This window comes from Oncorhynchus mykiss, chromosome 25, assembly GCF_057628025.1.
Source record: "Oncorhynchus mykiss isolate SJ-2025 chromosome 25, ASM5762802v1, whole genome shotgun sequence".
Lineage (NCBI taxonomy): Eukaryota > Metazoa > Chordata > Actinopteri > Salmoniformes > Salmonidae > Oncorhynchus > Oncorhynchus mykiss.
The window spans coordinates 4,466,361-4,486,683 of NC_143046.1; the positions used below are offsets into that span (position 1 = coordinate 4,466,361).

At 46.7% G+C, this 20,323-nt stretch overlaps 1 protein-coding gene across 1 annotated transcript; it reads right to left on the minus strand.

The window, feature by feature from the left end:
• Window positions 1–289: 289 nt before the first annotated feature.
• Window positions 290–12,434, minus strand: LOC149971517 (uncharacterized). Its single transcript, XM_090220076.1, has 2 exons — window positions 11,994–12,434; window positions 290–4,535 (listed from the first exon to the last, which is right to left on the minus strand). The coding sequence occupies exon 2, from the start codon at window positions 4,465–4,467 to the stop codon at window positions 814–816; it is 3,654 nt and encodes a 1,217-aa protein (XP_090076202.1). The 5' UTR covers window positions 4,468–4,535; window positions 11,994–12,434; the 3' UTR covers window positions 290–813.
• Window positions 12,435–20,323: the final 7,889 nt, after the last annotated feature.

The following is a 20,323-nucleotide window of genomic DNA, read 5'->3' on the forward strand; positions in this document are numbered from 1 at the left end:
GTGGGGGATTAACTGCCCTGTGGGGGATTAACTGCCCTGTGGGGGATTAACTGCCTTGTGGGGGTTAACTGCCCTGTGGGGGATTAACTGCCCTGTGGGGGATTAACTGCCCTGTGGGGGATTAACTGCCTTGTGGGGGATTAACTGCCTTGTGCGGGGTTAATTGCCCTGTGGGGGATTAACTGCCTTGTGGGGGATTAACTGCCTTGTGGGGGTTAACTGCCTTGCTAAAGGGATAAATGACAGATATTTTCACCTTGTCAGCTAGGGGATACGAACTAGCAAGGAAGGAATGGGTGGTAGTGTAGTTAGCCTTCAGTCCAATGGCAGAAGAAGGAGGAATTGGGTGGTAATGTAGTTAGCCTTTAGTCCCGTGGCAGAGGAAGGAGGGAAGGGATGGTAATGTAGTTAGCCTTTAGTCCCGTGGCAGAGGAAGGAGGGAATGGGTGGTAATGTAGTTAGCCTTTAGTCCCGTGGCAGAGGAAGGAGGGAAGGGATGGTAATGTAGTTAGCCTTTAGTCCCGTGGCAGAGGAAGGAGGGAACGGATGGTAATGTAGTTAGCCTTTAGTCCAATGGGCGAGGAAGGAGGGAACGGGTGGTAATGTAGTTAGCCTTTAGTCCAATGGGCGAGGAAGGAGGGAACGGATGGTAATGTAGTTAGCCTTTAGTCCAATGGGCGAGGAAGGAGGGAACGGGTGGTAATGTAGTTAGCCTTTAGTCCAATGGGCGAGGAAGGAGGGAACGGATGGTAATGTAGTTAGCCTTTAGGCCAATGGGCGAGGAAGGAGGGAATGGATGATGCTCCTGCAGTGTCACTCAGTAGAATGAGCTCGGGAGCAACAGTTGGGCTGCTGCATGTTCTTCAACAGCAAACGGAAAGGGTTCCTCCGGCGCCTGCCTCTCTTCCCCTCCCGCTCCCCTCTCTTCCAGGCCAAGCCCTTACCCAACAACCCCTGGGTGGTCCCAGAGGCTGGTGGAGGGTTGGAAGTCAGGGGCATGGCAGCTGGGTTTAGGGGAGGAGGGGTGGTGGGCAGGGGCATGGGCATGGTGGCTGGGTTGAGGGGAGGAGGGGTACAGGGCAGGGTCATGGCGGCTGGGTTTAGGGGAGGAGGGGTGGAGGGCAGGGGCAAGGCGGCTGGGTTGAGGGGAGGAGGGGTGGAGGGCAGGGGCATGGCGGCTGGGTTTTGGGGAGGAGGGGTACTGGGCAGGGGCATGGCGGCTGGGTTGAGGGGAGGAGGCAGGGCAGGGGAGGGATGCTTTCTGAGCTTCTCAACCTGCTTCTCCAGGTGTTTCTGTATGGCTGAGCCCAGGACGGCTACCTCTACCACCGCTCCATACACCTCCCACGTCATCCCCCTCTCGTCCCACCTCACCTCCTGCACCGGCTCGTCTGACCTCTCCTCTTGCTTTGTCTGCTCCTCACCCTCTTTTGCTTTCACTTCAGATTTGTCTTCCCTTCTGTCCTCCTTCGTCTCTTTTGTACTCTCCCCCCTCTCTTGTTTCTCTTTCTTCTCCTCCCCCTCGCTCTCCTCTTTCTTCTCCTCCCCCTCTCTCTCGCTGAGCTCTGCGAAGGCTGTGGGGGTGGCGGGGGCCGTTTTTGGTGTCATGGGTGCCGTGGAGACAGAACGGAACTCCACCTGCTGGCCCACCTGCAGCTCAGCATCCTTAGTCTCCGCACCCGTCCTCCTAGAGGATGCTGGGAAGAGGAAGGCGTCGGCGCCAGCCCCCTGGGGTGGGGTCATGGGACTGGTGGCTACAGACTGGTACTGAACCACCTCCAGACACCTAGAGGATGCTGGGAAGGGGAAGGCGTTGGTGCCGACCCCCTGGGTTGGGGTGATGGGGCTGGAGGCTACAGAGTGGTGCTGTTCTGTCTGGTTGGGTTGGGCAGTTCCACTGTTGTCCACTAGGCTGTGCAGTTCTGTCTGGATGGGTTGGGCAGTTCCACTCCTGTCCACTAGGCTATGCAGTTCTGTCTGGGCAGTTCCACTCCTGTCCACTAGGCTGTGCTGTTCTGTCTGGATGAGTTGGGCAGTTCCACTCCTGTCCACTAGGCTGTGCTGTTCTGTCTGGATGGGTTGGGCAGTTCCACTCCTGTCCACTAGGCTGTGTTGTTCTGTCTGGATGGGTTGGGCAGTTACACTCCTGTCCACTAGGCTGTGCTGTTCTGTCTGGTTGGGTCGCTCCTCACTAAAGCGGAGCTTCGATTCCTCTCCTATTTGTTCAGGGTGCTTGTTTTTAGTCATAGATTGTGGTGATGTCATCTGCTTCGTTTCCGTTCGGATGTCTTCACCGGAAGGAGGGAGAGAATCTTCCCGTCTGTTTCCGTGTGAGTCGGGGTTCACGACCGTCTCTGCGCTTTCTGGTTGAGCTACGTCGTCACTTCTCCCATCGTCCAGGCTGTTTTGGGGCACCGGAGGAACGACCTTCGCCCCCTCAATGTTGTCTACCTCCACAGACGCCTCAGGCTCAGTGGAGTGAATAAATGACATCATCTCCTCCCTTCTCTCCTCCTCCTCCTCCTCTTCTTCCTCCTCCTCTTGTTCCTCCTCCTCTTGTTCCACAACTCCGATGCTGTCATGCTGGGTGACCAGAATGGTAATCTCTTGATCGACAGTGTCCCCAGTCGCCCCATGTCGCCCTCTCCTTTTAACCTCCTCTGGTTCACCAGCGTAGTTGTGACAGAGTCCGTCAGTCTGAGGATCTGAGTAAACAGAGCTATCTGGAGGGATGTTGGACTGAGACTTTGTCTCTTCAGCCACCTCCTCTTTCGGAGCGCTACATTTCAGTACCGGAGCTAACATCAGACGAGGAGTAACTACAACAGGGTCCGATGTCGTTTCCCTCTCGTCCCTCCCCTCTTTCTCTCTCCTCTCCTCCGTCCTCTCCTCCCCTTCTCTCCTGTTGAGCTCTGGGAAGGCAGAGGGGATGGTGGGGCTGTTGTTGTTTTTTGGAGTCATGGGTGCAGTGGCGACAGAACGGAACTCCACCTGGTGCACCACCTGCAGCTCTGCGTCCTTAGTCTCCGCACTCGGCCTAGAGGCTGCTGGGAAGGGGAAGGCGTCGGCGCCAGCCCCCTGGGGTGGGGTCATGGGACTGGTGGCTACAGAGTGGTTTTGTACCACCTTTAGACTCCTAGAGGATGCTGGGAAGGGGAAGGCGTCGGCGCCAGCCCCCTGGGGTGGGGTCATGGGACTGGTGGCTACAGAGTGCTGCTGAACCACCTTTAGACTCCTAGAGGATGCTGGGAAGGGGAAGGCGTCGGCGCCAGCCCCCTGGGGTGGGGTCATGGGACTGGTGGCTACAGAGTGCTGCTGAACCACCTTTAGACTCCTAGAGGATGCTGGGAAGGGGAAGGCGTCAGCGCCAGCCCCCTGGGGTGGGGTCATGGGACTGGTGGCTACAGACTGGCACTGAACCACCTTTAGACTCCTAGAGGATGCTGGGAAGGGGAATGCGTCAGCGCCAGCCCCCTGGGGTGGGGTCATGGGACTGGTGGCTACAGACTGGCACAGAACCACCTTTAGACTCCTAGAGGATGCTGGGAAGGGGAAGGCGTCGGCGCCAGCCCCCTGGGGTGGGGTCATGGGACTGGTGGCTACAGACTGGTACGGAACCACCTCCAGACTAACCTGGGTCTGCATGTGCTCTCTGTGTCTCTCTGTCTCTCTCTCCTTCTCTGTCTCTGTCTCTCTCTCCTTCTCGGTCTCTCTCTCTTTCTCTGTCTCTCTCTCCTTCTCGGTCTCTCTCTCCTTCTCTGTTTCTGTCTCTCTCTCCTTTTCTGTCTCTCTCTCCTTCTCTGTCTCTCTCTCCTTTTCTGTCTCTCTCTCCTTCTCGGTCTCTCTCTCCTTCTCTGTCTTTGTCTCTCTCTCCTTCTCGGTCTCTCTCTCCTTCTCTGTCTCTGTCTCTCTCTCCTTCTCGGTCTCTCTCTCCTTCTCTGTCTCTGTCTCTCTCTCCTTCTCGGTCTCTTTCTCTTTCTCTTCTCTGTCTTTTTTTATCTCTTCATCTATCCCTTTCTCTTTACCTAACTCCTTCTCTTTCTCTCTCTCTCCATCTTTCTTTCTGACATCCTCTTTCCCTATCTTCTCCACTTTCTCTCTCTCCTCCTCCTCCTCCTCCAGGGAGAACTCTCTGTGTGAAGCCTCACACTGTGGGTGGTGGTTATTCAGATATTTTTGGGGTAAGTAGAAGTCCTCTTCTGTTGCATGGCCCTGTACTGAGGGGAGTATTTGAACAGTGGGTGTTCCAAACTCAGCACTCCCTGTAATCTGAGTGCTTTCCACCACAGGGTGTGAGTCCAGCTGAACAGCAACATCACCTGAGTCCACTGCTCTAATAGCTGTGATAGGTATGATAGTTGTGTCTCCGTGCTCCAACGACTCCCCATCCAACCCCACACCAATCATAGTGTGCATGTGACGTTTTGGCTGACAGTCTTGATTGACAGACTGGTGACTGGTATCCATACGAGGCTCCTCAGGGGCAGTGGTGATGTCAGAGGTTCCTGTGCAAACAGCTGTGATGTCAGAGGTTCCTGTGTACACAGAGGTGATATCAGAGGATTATGTGCACGCAGAGGTTATATAGGAAATATTTACAGCAGTACAGTGATGCTCTACGGATACCATTTCAGCTTTGATGCATGTGAATCAAATACCATTTCAGCTTTAGGGCATGTGATTAAATATATCATTTCAGCTCTAAGAATTGAATCAAGATGCCATTTCAGCTCTAAGAATTGAATCAAGATGCCATTTCAGCTTTGAGGCATGTGATTAAAGATACCATTTCAGCTCTGAGGCATGTGAATCAAGTTCCCTTTCAGCTCTAAGCATTTAATCAAGATGCCATTTCAGCTTTAGGGCATGTGAAACAAGATGCCATTTCAGCTTTAGGGCATGTGAAACAAGATGCCATTTCAGCTTTAGGGCATGTGAAACAAGATGCCATTTCAGCTTTAAGGCATGTGAATCAAGTTCCCTTCCAGTCAGTCAACTTTGGTATAACATACCTACGGGGAGTCGCATTCTCGCGACCTCGGCTGAAGGGGGATCAAGGGGTATATCAATCTCCCCAAGGGTGAGAGTGACATGTTGGTTCACTGTCCACAAGGGGGAGCCCCTCACCCATAGGTGTCTCATTGCTGCGATTCATTGCTGATTCCTGCCTGTAGCTCACCAGTCCCTATGAGGCGTCTAGTGATACAGGTTCTGGGCTCCATCAAGGATTTGTTTTGGGTAGCGGAGTCGAGTGAACTAGCAGGGTTGGACACGGCCACGCTGTTATCCCACACGCAGTCTCTGTGGTTCACATGAGCCCCCAAATCAGCTGTGTCTCCAGTTCAAAGCTTTTCATTCCTGGGAATTAAATTAAAGTATGAACGAACGTTGCAACAAAAGGTGTCTGTCCCTTTCCCAGCTAGGTTACAAGGCGCATTGTCTCCAGTAACTATGACTGGTCGGTAGGGTAACGTCTACTTTTAATGCGTGCGCGATCCAGCACTGGCTGCCGGTCCTCATCTTACCGCCTAAACCGAGTGAGGCTCCTTGTGACCCATAGTGACCCATAGTGACCCAGAGTGACCCATAGTGACCCAGAGTGACCCATAGTGACCCATAGTGACCCAGAGTGACCCATAGTGACCCAGAGTGACCCATAGTGACCCATAGTGACCCAGAGTGACCCATAGTGACCCAGAGTGACCCAGAGTGACCCATAGTGACCCATAGTGACCCAGAGTGACCCAGAGTGACCCATAGTGACCCAGAGTGACCCATAGTGACCCAGAGTGACCCATAGTGACCCAGAGTGACCCATAGTGACCCGTAAACACATTTTTTTCCCAACAGTATTCACCTCTGTTAAAGTTCACCTCTGTTAAAGTTCACCTCTGCGAGTTCAGTGAAAAGTGTTATTTCTCCATGTTCAGACACACGGTTGTCAAGTGGTGGAAATGGAAGAGGAACCAATCTCTCCCAGTCCACAAGGTGGCGTCCCTAACCTTCAGCGCGTCTTGCTGTCAGCTCCGACCAATGGCTCCCTTCTCACTGTCAGCTCCGACCAATGGCTCCCTTCTCACTGTCAGCGGACACTGGTGTGGATTGCACTATATGTCAATTACCCAGAGTATCTGGCGCTCAGGCACTACCCCCTGTTTTTGTTGGACCGGCTTGTGCAGGTTAGAATCAACAATATGTCAGAGGTGGCATGCTTCAACAGATGGGGGGAGACTGTTTCTCTGTCTCTCTGGAGTGAAGGCTGATCTTATAACCAGGTGGGACTCTGTCTCTCTCTGGAGTGAAGGCTGATCTTATAACCAGGTGGGACTCTGTCTCTCTCTGGAGTGAAGGCTGATCTTATAACCAGGTGGGACTCTGTCTCTCTGGAGTGAAGGCTGATCTTTTAACCAGGTGGGACTCTGTCTCTCTGGAGTGAAGGCTGATCTTTTAACCAGATGGGACTCTCTCTCTCTCTCTCTCAGGAGTGAAGGCTGATCTTTTAGGTATGGGACACTTTTGGCCGTGCCAAAGTAAATCTTTACCCATCGCGAGAAGTGCAGTGTTGACTTTTTTTTCTCGATGAGGGACCCGAGTGACCCGTTGGGAACGGAAGCTCTCGCGCACCAGTGGCCTCAGAACCTCCTTTACGTGTCTCCGCCAGCGGTACTGATTTAGCCCCCGTTAGAGAGGGTGCACCAGGAGGGCTTGTTGTCCCAGGCGCACGGGCAGTTTTACCATTGATTCTTGTGGCTCACCGTTGGCCCAGGCAGCCTTGGTTAGCGGACCGTTGGCGGGGACCATTGGAAACTCCCGTTGCGCAGCAACCTATTGTCCCAGGCACACGGGCAGGTTTGGCAAATGAGGTCAGAGATTTGGTTCCTTTGGGCCTGGCCCCTAAGAGGGCCAATCTGATGGCTAGAGGATTACCTCTGAATGTAATTTGACCAACTTTTTGTCTGTTTTACTAATCCAGTTTACGGCAGGGTATCTCTCTAAGCACTGGATCGTGGGGGCTATCTCCCTGGGATATAGGAGAAAGAGGCCAGGGTTAGCTAGTGGTGTATGCGCCCACTCCACCAGGGGTCTGGCAGCGTCTTGGGCGTTGTTTAAAGGGTTGACTATAGGAGATATTTGTGGTGCAAAGAGTTGGGTATCACCACACACCTTCTCCTTTATCTCGTGGATCTCACTGCTCTCAGTATAGCCCACAGGGTGCTTACTGATGGGACAGGGGAACTGCTGCATCTGGCCAAGTCAGGTCTGGGTGGTCTGCTGTACCTGGAGGGGTCTGGGTGGTCTGCTGTACCTGAAGGGGTCTGGGTGGTCTGCTGTACCTGAAGGGGTCTGGGTGGTCTGCTGTACCTGAAGGGGTCTGGGTGGTCTGCTGTACCTGGAGGGGTCTGGGTGGTCTGCTGTACCTGAAGGGGTCTGGGTGGTCTGCTGTACCTGAAAGGGTCTGGGTGGTCTGCTGTACCTGGATGGGTCTGGGTGGTCTGCTGTACCTGAAGGTGTCTGGGTGGTCTGCTGTACCGGAAGGGGTCTGGGTGGTCTGCTGTACCTGGAGGGTTCTGGGTGGTCTGCTGTACCTGAAGGGGTCTGGGTGGTCTGCTGTACCTGGAGGGTTCTGGGTGGTCTGCTGTACCGGAAGGGGTCTGGGTGGTCTGCTGTACCTGGAGGGTTCTGGGTGGTCTGCTGTACCTGGAGGGTTCTGGGTGGTCTGCTGTACCTGAAGGGGTCTGTGTGGCCTGCTGTACCTGAAGGGGTCTGGGTGGTCTGCTGTACCTGAAGGGGTCTGGGTGGTCTGCTGTACCTGAAGGAGTCTGGGTGGTCTGCTGTTCCTGGATGGTACTGGGTGGTCTGCTGTACCTGAAGGGGTCTGGGTGGTCTGCCATTTCATTTAGTATCCGTTGGGGTCGGCTTGGGGCATGATTATATTATCCCATAGAATGTTCGGTCGAAGTTAACTGACTAAAATGGAACGTAACATTATGACTATACCTACTGTTCCCTTCAGGAGGGTTATGAGGTAAAACGACTATAACTACTGTTCCCCGCAGGAGGTTATGAGGTAAAACGACTGTGACTACTGTTCCCTGCAGGAAGTTATGAGGTAAAACGACTGTGACTACTGTTCCCTGCAGTAGGATTGAGATACAATTATTATAACTACTGTTTACTGCAGGAGGGTTATGAGGTAAAACAACTATAACCACTGTTACCTGCAGGAGGGTTATGAGGTAGAACAACTATAATGACTGTTCCCTGCAGGAGGGCTATTAGGTAAAACAACTATAACCACTGTTACCTGCAGGAGGGTTATGAGGTAAAACGACTATAACTATTGTTTCCCTGCAGGAGGGTTAAGAGGTTAAATGACTATAAATACTGTTCCCTGCAGTAGGATTGAGATAAAACGACTATACCTACTGTTTCCTGCAGGAGGGTTATGAGGTAAAACAACTATAACCACTGTTCCCTGCAGGAGGGTTATGAGGTTAAATGACTATAACTACTGTTCCCTACAGGAGGGCTATGAGGTAAAACAACTATAACCACTGTTACCTGCAGGAGGGTTATGAGTTTAAATGACTATAACTACTGTTTCCCTGCAGGAGGGTTATGAGGTAGAACAACTATAATGACTGTTCCCCGCAGGAGGTTATGAGGTAAAACGACTGTGACTACTGTTCCCTGCAGGAGATTATGAGGTAAAACGACTGTGACTACTGTTTCTTACAGGAGGTTATGAGGTAAAACGACTGTGACTACTGTTGCCGGCAGGAGGGTTATGAGGTAAAATGACTATAATGACTGTTCCCCGCAGGAGGTTATGAGGTAAAACGACTGTGACTACTGTTCCCTGCAGTAGGATTAAGATAAAATGATTATAACTACTGTTTACTGCAGGAGGGCTATGAGGTAAAACGACTATACCTACTGTTTCCTGCAGGAGGGTTATGAGGTAAAACAACTTTAACCACTGTTACCTGCAGGAGGGTTATGAGGTAAAACGATTATAACGGCTGTTACCTGCAGGAGGGTTATGAGGTAAAACGATTATAACGGCTGTTCCCTGCAGGAGGGTTATGAGGTAAAATGACTATAATGACTGTTCCCTGCAGGAGGGTTATGAGGTAAAACGACTATAATTACTGTTTCCCTACAGGAGGGTTATGAGGTAGAACAACTATAATGACTGTTCCCTGCAGTAGGATTGAGATAAAATGATTATAACTACTGTTCACTGCAGGAGGGCTATGAGGTAAAACGACTATACCTACTGTTTCCTGCAGGAGGGTTATGAGGTAAAACAACTTTAACAACTGTTACCTGCAGGAGGGTTATGAGGTAAAACGATTATAACGGCTGTTCCCTGCAGGAGGGTTATGAGGTAATTTGACTATAATGACTGTTTCCTGCAGGAGGGTTATGAGGTAAAATAACTGTAACTACTGTTCCCTGCAGGAGGTTATGAGGTAAAATAACTGTGACTACTATTCCCTGCAGTAGGATTGAGATAAAATTATTATACCTACTGTTTCCTGCAGGAGGGTTATGAGGTAAAACAACTATAACCACTGTTACCTGCAGGAGGTTTATGAGTTAAAACGACTGTAACTACTTTTCCCTTCAGGAGGGTGAGGTAAAACAACTATACCTACTGTTTCCTGCAGGAGGGTTATGAGGTAAAACAACTATAACTATTGTTTCCCTGCAGGAGGGTTATGAGGTAAAATAACTGTAATTACTGTTCCCTGCAGGAGGGCTATGAGGTATAAATCTAGAATCTAGAATTGGCTTCCTATTTCGCAACAAAGCATTCTTCATTCATGCTGCCAAACATACCCTTGTAAAACTGACCATCCTTCCAATCCTCGACTTCGGCGATGTCATTTACAAAATAGCCTCCAACAAATTGGATGCAGTCTACCACAGTGCCATCCGTTTTGTCACCAAAGCCCCATATACTACCCACCATTGCGAACTGTACGCTCTCGTTGGCTGGCCCTCGCTTCATACTCGTCGCCAATCCCATTGGCTCCATGTCATCTACAAGACCCTGCTAGGTAAAGCCCCCCCCCCTTATCTCAGCTCGCTGATCACCATAGCATCACCCACCTGTAGCACGCGCTCCAGAAGGTATATCTCTCTGGTCACCTCCAAAACCAATTCTTTCTTTGGCCGCCTCTCCTTCCAGTTCTCTGCTGCCAATGACTGGAACGAACTACAAAAATCTCTGAAACTGGAAACACTTATCTCCCTCACTAGCTTTAAGCACCAGCTGTCAGAGCAGCTCACAAATTACTGCACCTGTACATAGCCCACCTATAATTTAGCCCAAACAACTACCTCTTTCCCAACTGTATTTCATTTATTTATTTATTTTTCTCCTTTGCCCCCCATTATTTTTATTTCTACCTTGCACATTCTTCCACTGCAAATCTACCATTCCAGTGTTTTAATTGCTATATAGTATTTACTTTGCCACCATGGCCTTTTTTTTGCCTTTACCTCCCTTATCTCACCTCATTTGCTTACATTGTATATAGACTTGTTTATACTGTATTATTGACTGTATGTTTGTTTTACTCCATGTGTAACTCTGTGTCGTTGTATCTGTCGAACTGCTTTGCTTTATCTTGGCCAGGTCGCAATTGTAAATGAGAACTCAACTTGCCTACCTGGTTAAATAAAGGTGAAATAAATTTAAAAATAAATGTAAAAAATGACTATAATTACTGTTCCCTGCAGGAGGGCTATGAGGTAAAATGACTACAACTACTTTTTCCCTGCAGGAGGGCCTGAGGTAAAAACGACTGTAACTACTTTTCCCTGCAGGAGGGCCTGAGGTAAAACGAATGTAACTACTGTTACCTGCAGGAGGGTTATGAGGTAAAACGACTGTAACTACTGTTACCTGCAGGAGGGCCTGAGGTAAAACGACTGTAACTACTTTTCCCTGCAGGAGGGTTATGACGTAAAATCGACTACTGTGTAACGGCTGTCGTGGGTTGAAGAAGGAGTAGACCAAAGCGCATCATGGTACGTGTTCATATTTCCTTTAATTAACTGAACCCTAAATACAAAAGAACAAGAGAATAAATGAAAACCGAAACAGTCCCCCGTATGGTGCAAACACTGAAACGGAAAACAATTACCCACAACCCATAGTGGGAAAACAGGCTGCCTAAGTATGGTTCTCAATCAGAGACAACGATTGAAATCTGCCTTTGATTGGGAACCATACCAGGCCAAAACACCAGGAAATATAACACACAGAACCAAAACATAGAATGCCCACCCCCAACTCACGCCCTGACCAAACTAAAATAGAGACATAACAAAGGAACTAAGGTCAGGACGTGACATAATGTTATAGTCGTTTTACCTCATTACCCTCCTGCAGGGAACAGTAGTTATAGTCGTAACGTTACGTTCCCTGTTATAGTGATTCTGACATTCCTTTTAATATGTAATCTGTAATATGATTACATTGGTATTTACACGTGGAAATATTTCTTGCCAAACGAGCTGTATCGAAGATACAGAGACTGAAGGTCTCTGGAGTGTTTTTTTGTTGTTGTCCTAAATGACAAGCATTAAAACACATGTACTTATTATCGTCAGATACAGCTCTTCACAATACGCTAGAATTTGGTGAGAATATACATGCATTTTTTGGTAGGAATGATGTCTTTCAAATCTTTATTGTATCTTCAAAAAAATAACCTATGCGTCTTTACGATTCCAATCTTAGTTGACGTCTACATTTCTTAAACCTCCCACGTAGCGCATCATTCTTTGAGACATGCGAAGAAACGCACTCAGATGTCATAAAACCAAGACCTTATAGAGTCAGTGCAGAAAAGAAAACCGCTCAAACATGCACACGAGAGAAAACACGAGAGGAAACATGAACATTTGTCCTCGGAATATGACGCTGGAATCACAACACGGTGGAATCTCCACAGCCTACAGCTAATGATACATACCTCAGCAGTCCAACAGAGAGAGGACTCTTCCCATGGTCCACAGTGCAGGTCTCCTATAACAGCCACATCTCGTCTCTGTGAATCAAACTACGTAGCTCTTCCTTTTTCCCCCTCCTGCGTGTTGTTCATAGATTATGATTGCAGTGAGCTAGAGTTTGTGGTTCCAGAAGGATCTGTTTCTGCGTTTGTTTGGCAGGCAGACAGGCAGGCAGCCATGCAAGAGGCAGGCAGGCAGGAGGCAGGCAGGCAGGCAGGCAGGAGGCAGGCAGGCAAGAGGCAGGCAAGAAAGAGGCAGGCAAGAAAGAGGCAGGCAGGCAGGAGGCAGCTCTCCTTGTTATCTGCTGTGTGTGTGATAGTGTGTTGTATTGAAAAGGTTCTGATAGCCAGTTTCCCTGGAAACCGGTGTTCTACGTTCTGGCATGAAGTGAGTTTAAAGGTAACGACGAGAGAGCAGTTCTCTTCCTCATCAAGAGCAAATGATAGTCATTAAACCTCTGTTCTCATAGCAACGCCAAGGCTTTCATCGTGACAGGGCTATATTACAAAGAAATACAAGAATTAAAAAGTTACATCATTTATCTATGTATATGTATGTACGTGTGTATGTGTGTATGTATGTATGTATGTATGTATGTACAGTATGTATGTACAGTATGTATGTATGTATGTATGTATGTATGTATGTACGTGTGTATGTGTGTATGTATGTATGTATGTATGTATGTATGTATGTATGTATGTATGTACAGTATGTATGTATGTATGTATGTATGTATGTACAGTATGTATGTATGTATGTACAGTATGTATGTATGTACTGTATGTATGTATGTATGCATGTATGTATGTATGTATGTATGTACAGTATGTATGTATGTATGTATGTATGTATGTACAGTATGTATGTATGTATGTACAGTATGTATGTATGTATGTACAGTATGTATGTATGTATGTATGTATGTATGTATGTGTGTATGTGTGTATGTATGTATGTATGTATGTATGTATGTATCTATGTATGTATGTACAGTATTTATGTATGTATGTATGTATGTATGTATGTATGTATGTATGTATGTATGTATGTACAGTATGTATGTATGTATGTATGTATGTATGTATGTACAGTATGTATGTATGTATGTATGTATGTATGTACAGTATGTATGTATGTATGTACAGTATGTATGTATGTATGTATGTATGTATGTATGTATGTATGTATGTATGTATGTACAGTATGTATGTATGTATGTATCTATGTATGTATGTACAGTATTTATGTATGTATGTATGTATGTATGTATGTATGTACAGTATTTATGTATGTATGTATGTATGTATGTATGTATGTACAGTATGTATGTATGTATGTACAGTATGTATGTACAGTATGTATGTATGTATGTATGTATGTATGTATCTCTCTCTTGTAACAGTGGGTTATTAAGACCAATCTAAACCACCAGGTCAGAGTGTATGTCCTGTACTGTACTGTATGTGTGTGTGGGTATATGTATGCATGATCATGCGTGTGTGCTTGCTTGTGTGTATGTTTGTGTGTGTACATATACACTGTGAGGTAACCGTAGCCAAGGAGACCTCGTTGATGACGCCCAATAGCCAAGCAGCCCTGCATCCTTCCTACCGTGTGCTATAATTCACTCACTTCCTTCAATCCCACCTTCTTGGAGAGAAATAATCACAACAGCTGGATGGACACACACACACACACACACACACACACACACACACACACACACACACACACACACACACACACAGGTGGCTGGTATTAGGGCTTTTGTTTGTATGTATGTATGTATGTATGTATGTATGATTTAACTTCCTGACTGATGTCTTGAGATGTTGCTTCAATATATCCACACAATTTTCCTTCCTCATGATGCCATTTATTTTGTGTAGACCAGTAGACCAGTCCCTCCTGCAGCAAAGCACCCCCACAACATGATGATGCCACCCCCATGCTTCACGGTTGGGATGGTGTTTTTCAGCTTGCAAGCCTCCCCCTTTTTCCTCCAAACATGACGATGGTCATTGTGGCCAAACAGTTCTATTTTTGTTTCATCAGACCAGAGGACATTTCTCCAAAAAGTACGATCTTTGTTCCCATGTGCAGTTGCAAACTAGTCTGTCTTTTTATGGCGGTTTTGGAGCCGTGGCTTCTTCCTTGCTGAGCGACCTTTCAGGTTATGTCGATATAGGACTTGTATTACTGTGGATATAGATACTTTTGTACCTGTTTCCTCCAGCATCTTCACACGGTCATCTGCTGTTGTTCTGGGATTGATTTGCACTTTTTTCACCAAAGTACGTTCATCTCTAGGTGACAGAACACATTTCCTTCCTGAGCGGTATGATGGCCGCCTGGTCCCACGGTGTTTATACTAGCGTACTATTGTTTGTACAGATGAATGTGGTACCTTCAGACGTTTGGAAATTGCTCCAAAGGATGAACCAGGCTGATTTATTTTGATTTTCCCATGATGTCAAGCAAAGAGGCACTGAGTTTGATGGTAGGCCTTGAAATACATCCACAAGTACACCTCCAATTGACTCAAATGATGTAAATTAGCCTATCAGAAGCTTCTAAAGCCATGACATAATTTTCTGGAATTTTCCAAGCTGTTTAAAGGCACATTCAACTTAGTGTATGTAAACTTCTGACCCACTGAAATTGTGATACAGTGAATTATAAGTCAAATAATGTGCCTGTAAACAATTGTTGGAAAGATTACTTGTGTCATTCACAAAGTAGATGTCCTAACCGACTTGCCAAACTGTCGTTTGTTAACAAGAAATTTGTGGAGTGGTTGAAAAACAAGTTTTAATTACTCCAACCTAAGTGTATGTAAACTTCCGACTTCAACTGTAGGTCCTGAATGGCAGGAAGCTTAGCTCCAGTGATGTACTGGGCCGTACGCACTACCCTCTGTGGCGCCTTATGGTCAGATGCCGAACAGTTACCATGCCATGCGGTGATGCAACCGGTCAGGATGCTCTCGATGGTGCAGCTGTAGAAATTTTTGAGGATCTGGGGACCCATGCCAAATCTTTTCAGTCTCCTGAGGGGAAAAAGGTGTTGTCGTGCCCTCTTCACAACTGTCTTGGTGTGTTTGGACCATGATAGTTTGTTAGTGATGTGGACATCACCAACGACCCGCTCCACTACAGCCCCGTCGATGTTAATGGGGGCCTGTTCAGCCCTCCTTTTCCTGTAGTCCACGATCAGTTCCTTTGTCTTGATCACGTTGAGGGAGAGGTTGTTGTCCTGGCACCACACTGCCAGGTCTCTGACCTCCTCCCTATAGGTTGTCTCATCATTGTCGGTGATCAAGCCTACCACTGTTGTGTCGTCAGCAAACTTAATGATGATGTTGGAGTCGTGCCTGGCCACGCAGTCAGGGGTGAACAGGGAGTACAGGAGGGGACTTAGCACACACCTCTGATGGACCCCATTGTTGAGGATCAGCGTAGCAGATGTGTTGTTGCTTATCTACCCTTACTACCTGGGGGCGGCCCGTCAGAAAGTCCAGGATCCAGTTGCAGAGGGAGGTGTTTAGTCCCAGGGTCCTTAGCTTAGTGACGAGCTTCGTGGGCACTATGGTGTTGAACGCTGAGCTGTAGTCCATGAACAGCATTCTCACATAGGGGTTATTTTGCCCAGGTGGGAAAGGGCATTGTGGTGAACGATTGAGATTGTGTCATCTGTGGTTCTGTTTTGGCGGTATGAGAATTGGAATGGGTCTAGGGTATCCGGGAGGATGCTGTTGATGTGAGCAATGACCAGCCTTTCAAAGCACTTCATGGCTACAGACGTGAGTGCTACGGGGCGGTAATCATTTGGGCAGGTTACCTTCGCTTCCTTGGGCACAGGTTCGTCTGAGGGCTCGTCTGAGGGCTCGTCTGTGGGCATGGCGGGATTTCTTCTAAGCATCCGGATTAGTTTCCCGCTCCTTGAAAGCAGCAGCTCTAGTCTTTAGCTCGATGCGGATGTTTCCTGTACTCCATGGTTTCTGGTTGGGATTTGTACGTATGTTCACTGTGGGGATGACATCATCGATGCACTTATTGATGAAGCTGATGACTGAGGTGGTGTACTCCTTAATGCCATTGGATGAATCCCGGAACATATTCCAGTCTGTGCTAGCAAAACAGTCCTGTAGCGTAGCATCCATGTCATCTGACCACTTCTGTATTGAGCGAGTCACTGGTACTTCCTGCTTTAGTTTTGCTTGTAAGCAGGAATCAGGAGGATATAATTATGGTCAGATTTGCCAAATGGAGGGTGAGGGAGAGTTTTATAAGCGTCTCCGTGTGTGGAGATGCATACAAACATCCAATGGATTTGGATACGGCTTTAGAGCAGATTTCTGCAGCATTAGTAAAGATGTGATCAATATACAGTATGTGAAGGATTTAATTCCTGTGCTGTTTGTAAATACCCTGGTAAATTGACTGATAACCTGAACCAGGTTGCAGGCACTAGTTACAGTTTGAAACTTTTTCTTGAGTGGGGCAGCTTGATGAAAGTCCGTCAATATTTAGGTCACCCAGAGAATATACCTCTCTGTTGATATCACATACAGTGCCTTGCGAAAGTATTCGGCCCCCTTGAACTTTGCGACCTTTTGCCACATTTCAGGTTTCAAACATAAAGATATAAAACTGTATTTTTTTTGTGAAGAATCAACAACAAGTGGGACACAATCATGAAGTGGAACGACATTTATTGGATATTTCAAACTTTTTTAACAAATCAAAAACTGAGAAATTGGGCATGCAAAATTTTTCAGCCCCTTTACTTTCAGTGCAGCAAACTCTCTCCAGAAGTTCAGTGAGGATCTCTGAATGATCCAATGTTGACCTAAATGACTAATGATGATAAATACAATCCACCTGTGTGTAATCAAGTCTCCGTATAAATGCACCTGCACTGTGATAGTCTCAGAGGTCCGTTAAAAGCGCAGAGAACATCATGAAGAACAAGGAACACACCAGGCAGGTCCGAGATACTGTTGTGAAGAAGTTTAAAGCCGGATTTGGATGCAAAAATATTTCCCAAGCTTTAAACATCCCAAGGAGCACTGTGCAAGCGAAAATATTGAAATGGAAGGAGTATCAGACCACTGCAAATCTACCAAGACCTGGCTGTCCCTCTAAACTTTCAGCTCATACAAGGAGAAGACTGATCAGAGATGCAGCCAAGAGGCCCATGATCACTCTGGATGAACTGCAGAGAGCTACAGCTGAGGTGGGAGACTCTGTCCATAGGACAACAATCAGTCGTATATTGCACAAATCTGGCCTTTATGGAAGAGTGGCAAGAAGAAAGCCATTTCTTAAAGATATCCATAAAAAGTGTCGGTTAAAGTTTGCCACAAGCCACCTGGGAGGTACACCAAACATGTGGAAGAAGGTGCTCTAGTCAGATGAAACCAAAATTGAACTTTTTGGCAACAATGCAAAACGTTATGTTTGGCGTAAAAGCAACACAGCTCATCACCCTGAACACACCATCCCCACTGTCAAACATGGTGGTGGCAGCATCATGGTTTGGGCCTGCTTTTCTTCAGCAGGGACAGGGAAGATGGTTCAAATTGATGGGAAGATGGATGGAGCCAAATACAGGACCATTCTGGAAGAAAACCTGATGGAGTCTGCAAAAGACCTGAGACTGGGACGGAGAATTGTCTTCCAACAAGACAATGATCCAAAACATAAAGCAAAATCTACAATGGAATGGTTCAAAAATAAACATATCCAGGTGTTAGAATGGCCAAGTCAAAGTCCAGACCTGAATCCAATCGAGAATCTGTGGAAAGAACTGAAAACTGCTGTTCACAAATGCTCTCCATCCAACCTCACTGAGCTCGAGCTGTTTTGCAAGGAGGAATGGGAAAAAATGTCAGTCTCTCGATGTGCAAAACTGATAGAGACATACCCCAAGCGACTTACAGCTGTAATCGCAGCAAAAGGTGGCGCTACAAAGTATTAACTTAAGGGGGCTGAATAATTTTGCACGCCCAATTTTTCAGTTTTTGATTTGTTAAAAAAGTTTGAAAAATCCAATAAATGTCGTTCCACTTCATGATTGTGTCCCACTTGTTGTTGATTCTTCACAAAAAAATAACGTTTTATATCTTTATGTTTGAAGCCTGAAATGTGGCAAAAGGTCGCAAAGTTCAAGGGGGCCGAATACTTTCGCAAGGCACTGTACACTATCAAGCATTTCACACATGTTATCCAGATACTGACTGTTAGCACTTGGTGTAGCTTCCCACCAGCATGGGCTTTAGGTGAGGCAGATGAACCTGTGGAGTGGTTGAAAAACAAGTGATGATAGTTATATTACTTCAACAGTATTTAACATTATCCAGATACTGACTGTTAGCACTTGGTGGTCTATAGCAGCTTCCCACCAGAATGGGCTTTAGGTGAGGCAGATGAACCTGTAGCCATATTACTTCAACAGTATTTAACATTAGATCCTCTCTAAGCTTCACAGGAATATACACAGCAACACCCACACAATCCTGTCTCTCCTGTAGATGTTGAAACCATGTCTTGCTACCGCTGTATCATCAAAGGTATGATCTAAGTGAGTTTCAGAGATTGTCAGAATATGAATGTCATCTGTTACTAGCAACTTATTAGCTTCATGAACCTCGTTTCCTAGGCTACACATGTTAACGCGGGGGCTATTTTTGAGCACTTTTCTTGGATGCTTGATTGTTGTGTTTGTTTCACTGAGCGGTTCATCAGCAGTAGACATGACGGGGACATTTATTTATATTTGAGCCGATAGTGCAGGGTGAGCATCACACAGTGGACAGACGTCCTACCAGGGCACATCACCTCAGTGCTAACAGCATAACTCTGGTTCATAGGCTCATGATTACAGCATACAATAGCTGTAGGATTAACTAGGGGCATTCGGGAAGGGGGGGGGGGGGGGGTTAGAGGGACATACATTAGGTTACTTACGTTATGACTGCCAACGTCCCTGGGACAATGTACATATGCCGCAGCACTACGACAACTCAGTGACGCAATGGCAGGGCTTGGGTCACTGATAAGTCATTGTCTCAATGCAGCCTTGAAATGTGGGGCTCCAGGAGCCAAGATCATCTTGATAAATTAGTCTCAGCTTTACCGATAAGAACTAAGCCAAGCTTTCATATTGTTACAGGTAACAATAAATTGCAAAGGCAGCATTTTGTATTTATTTTGTCTTGTTCCTGCCTGCATCCTCTGGTATTTTCTTTCTGGAAGTGTGCACATTTTAAACAAGCTAAGGTTTTACCGATAAGAACTAAGCCAGGCTTTTTTCATTGTTACAGGCATCAGTACATTGTGTAGGCAGCGGCAGCAGCGTTTCTTGGGGGGCCACAAGCTTGGCCGGAACGCCGTGTTCCAATGTTGGCACAGTCAAAATCCTCACTATATCACTTTCCAAGGCCTCAGCCAATCCCTGGCCGCCTCACAGCTCTCTGAATTCTGTTGCTTAGCAACCGGCGCTGTGATAGGAGGGAGGTGTGTGTGTGTGTGTGTGTGTGTGTGTGTGTGTGTGTGAGGAGCGCTGAAGTAAACAACTCAGATAAAATGCTCATCAGGAGTCTGATGCCCAAAAGACAGTTAACATAGTGATGATAGTTATCATAGTGATGATAGTTATGATAGTGATGATAGTGCTGATAGTGCTGATAGTTATGATAGTTATGATAGTGCTGATAGTTATGATAGTAATGATAGTGCTGGTAGTGCTAATTGTTATGATAGTGATGCTAGTTATAATAGTGATGATAGTGATGAAGGTGCTGATAGTTATGATAGTGCTGGTAGTGATGATAGTGATGATAGTTCTGTTAGTTATGATAGTGCTGGTAGTGATGATAGCGCTGATAGTTATGATAGTGATGATAGTTATGATAGTGCTGATAGTGCTGGTAGTGATGATAGTGCTGATAGTGCTGATAGTGCTGGTAGTGATGATAGTGATGATAGTGCTGATAGTTATGATAGTGATGATAGTGATGATAGTTATGATAGTGCTGACAGTTATGATAGTTATGATAGTGCTGGTAGTGATGATAGTACTGATAGTGCTGATAGTTATGATAGTGCTGGTAGTGATGATAGTGCTGATAGTTATGATAGTGCTGATAGTGCTGATAGTAATGATAGTGATGATGGTGCTGATAGGGCTGATAGTGCTGGTAGTGATGATAGTGATGATAGTGCTGATAGTTATGATAGTGATGATAGTGAAGTTAGTGCTGATAGTGCTGATAGTTATGATGGTG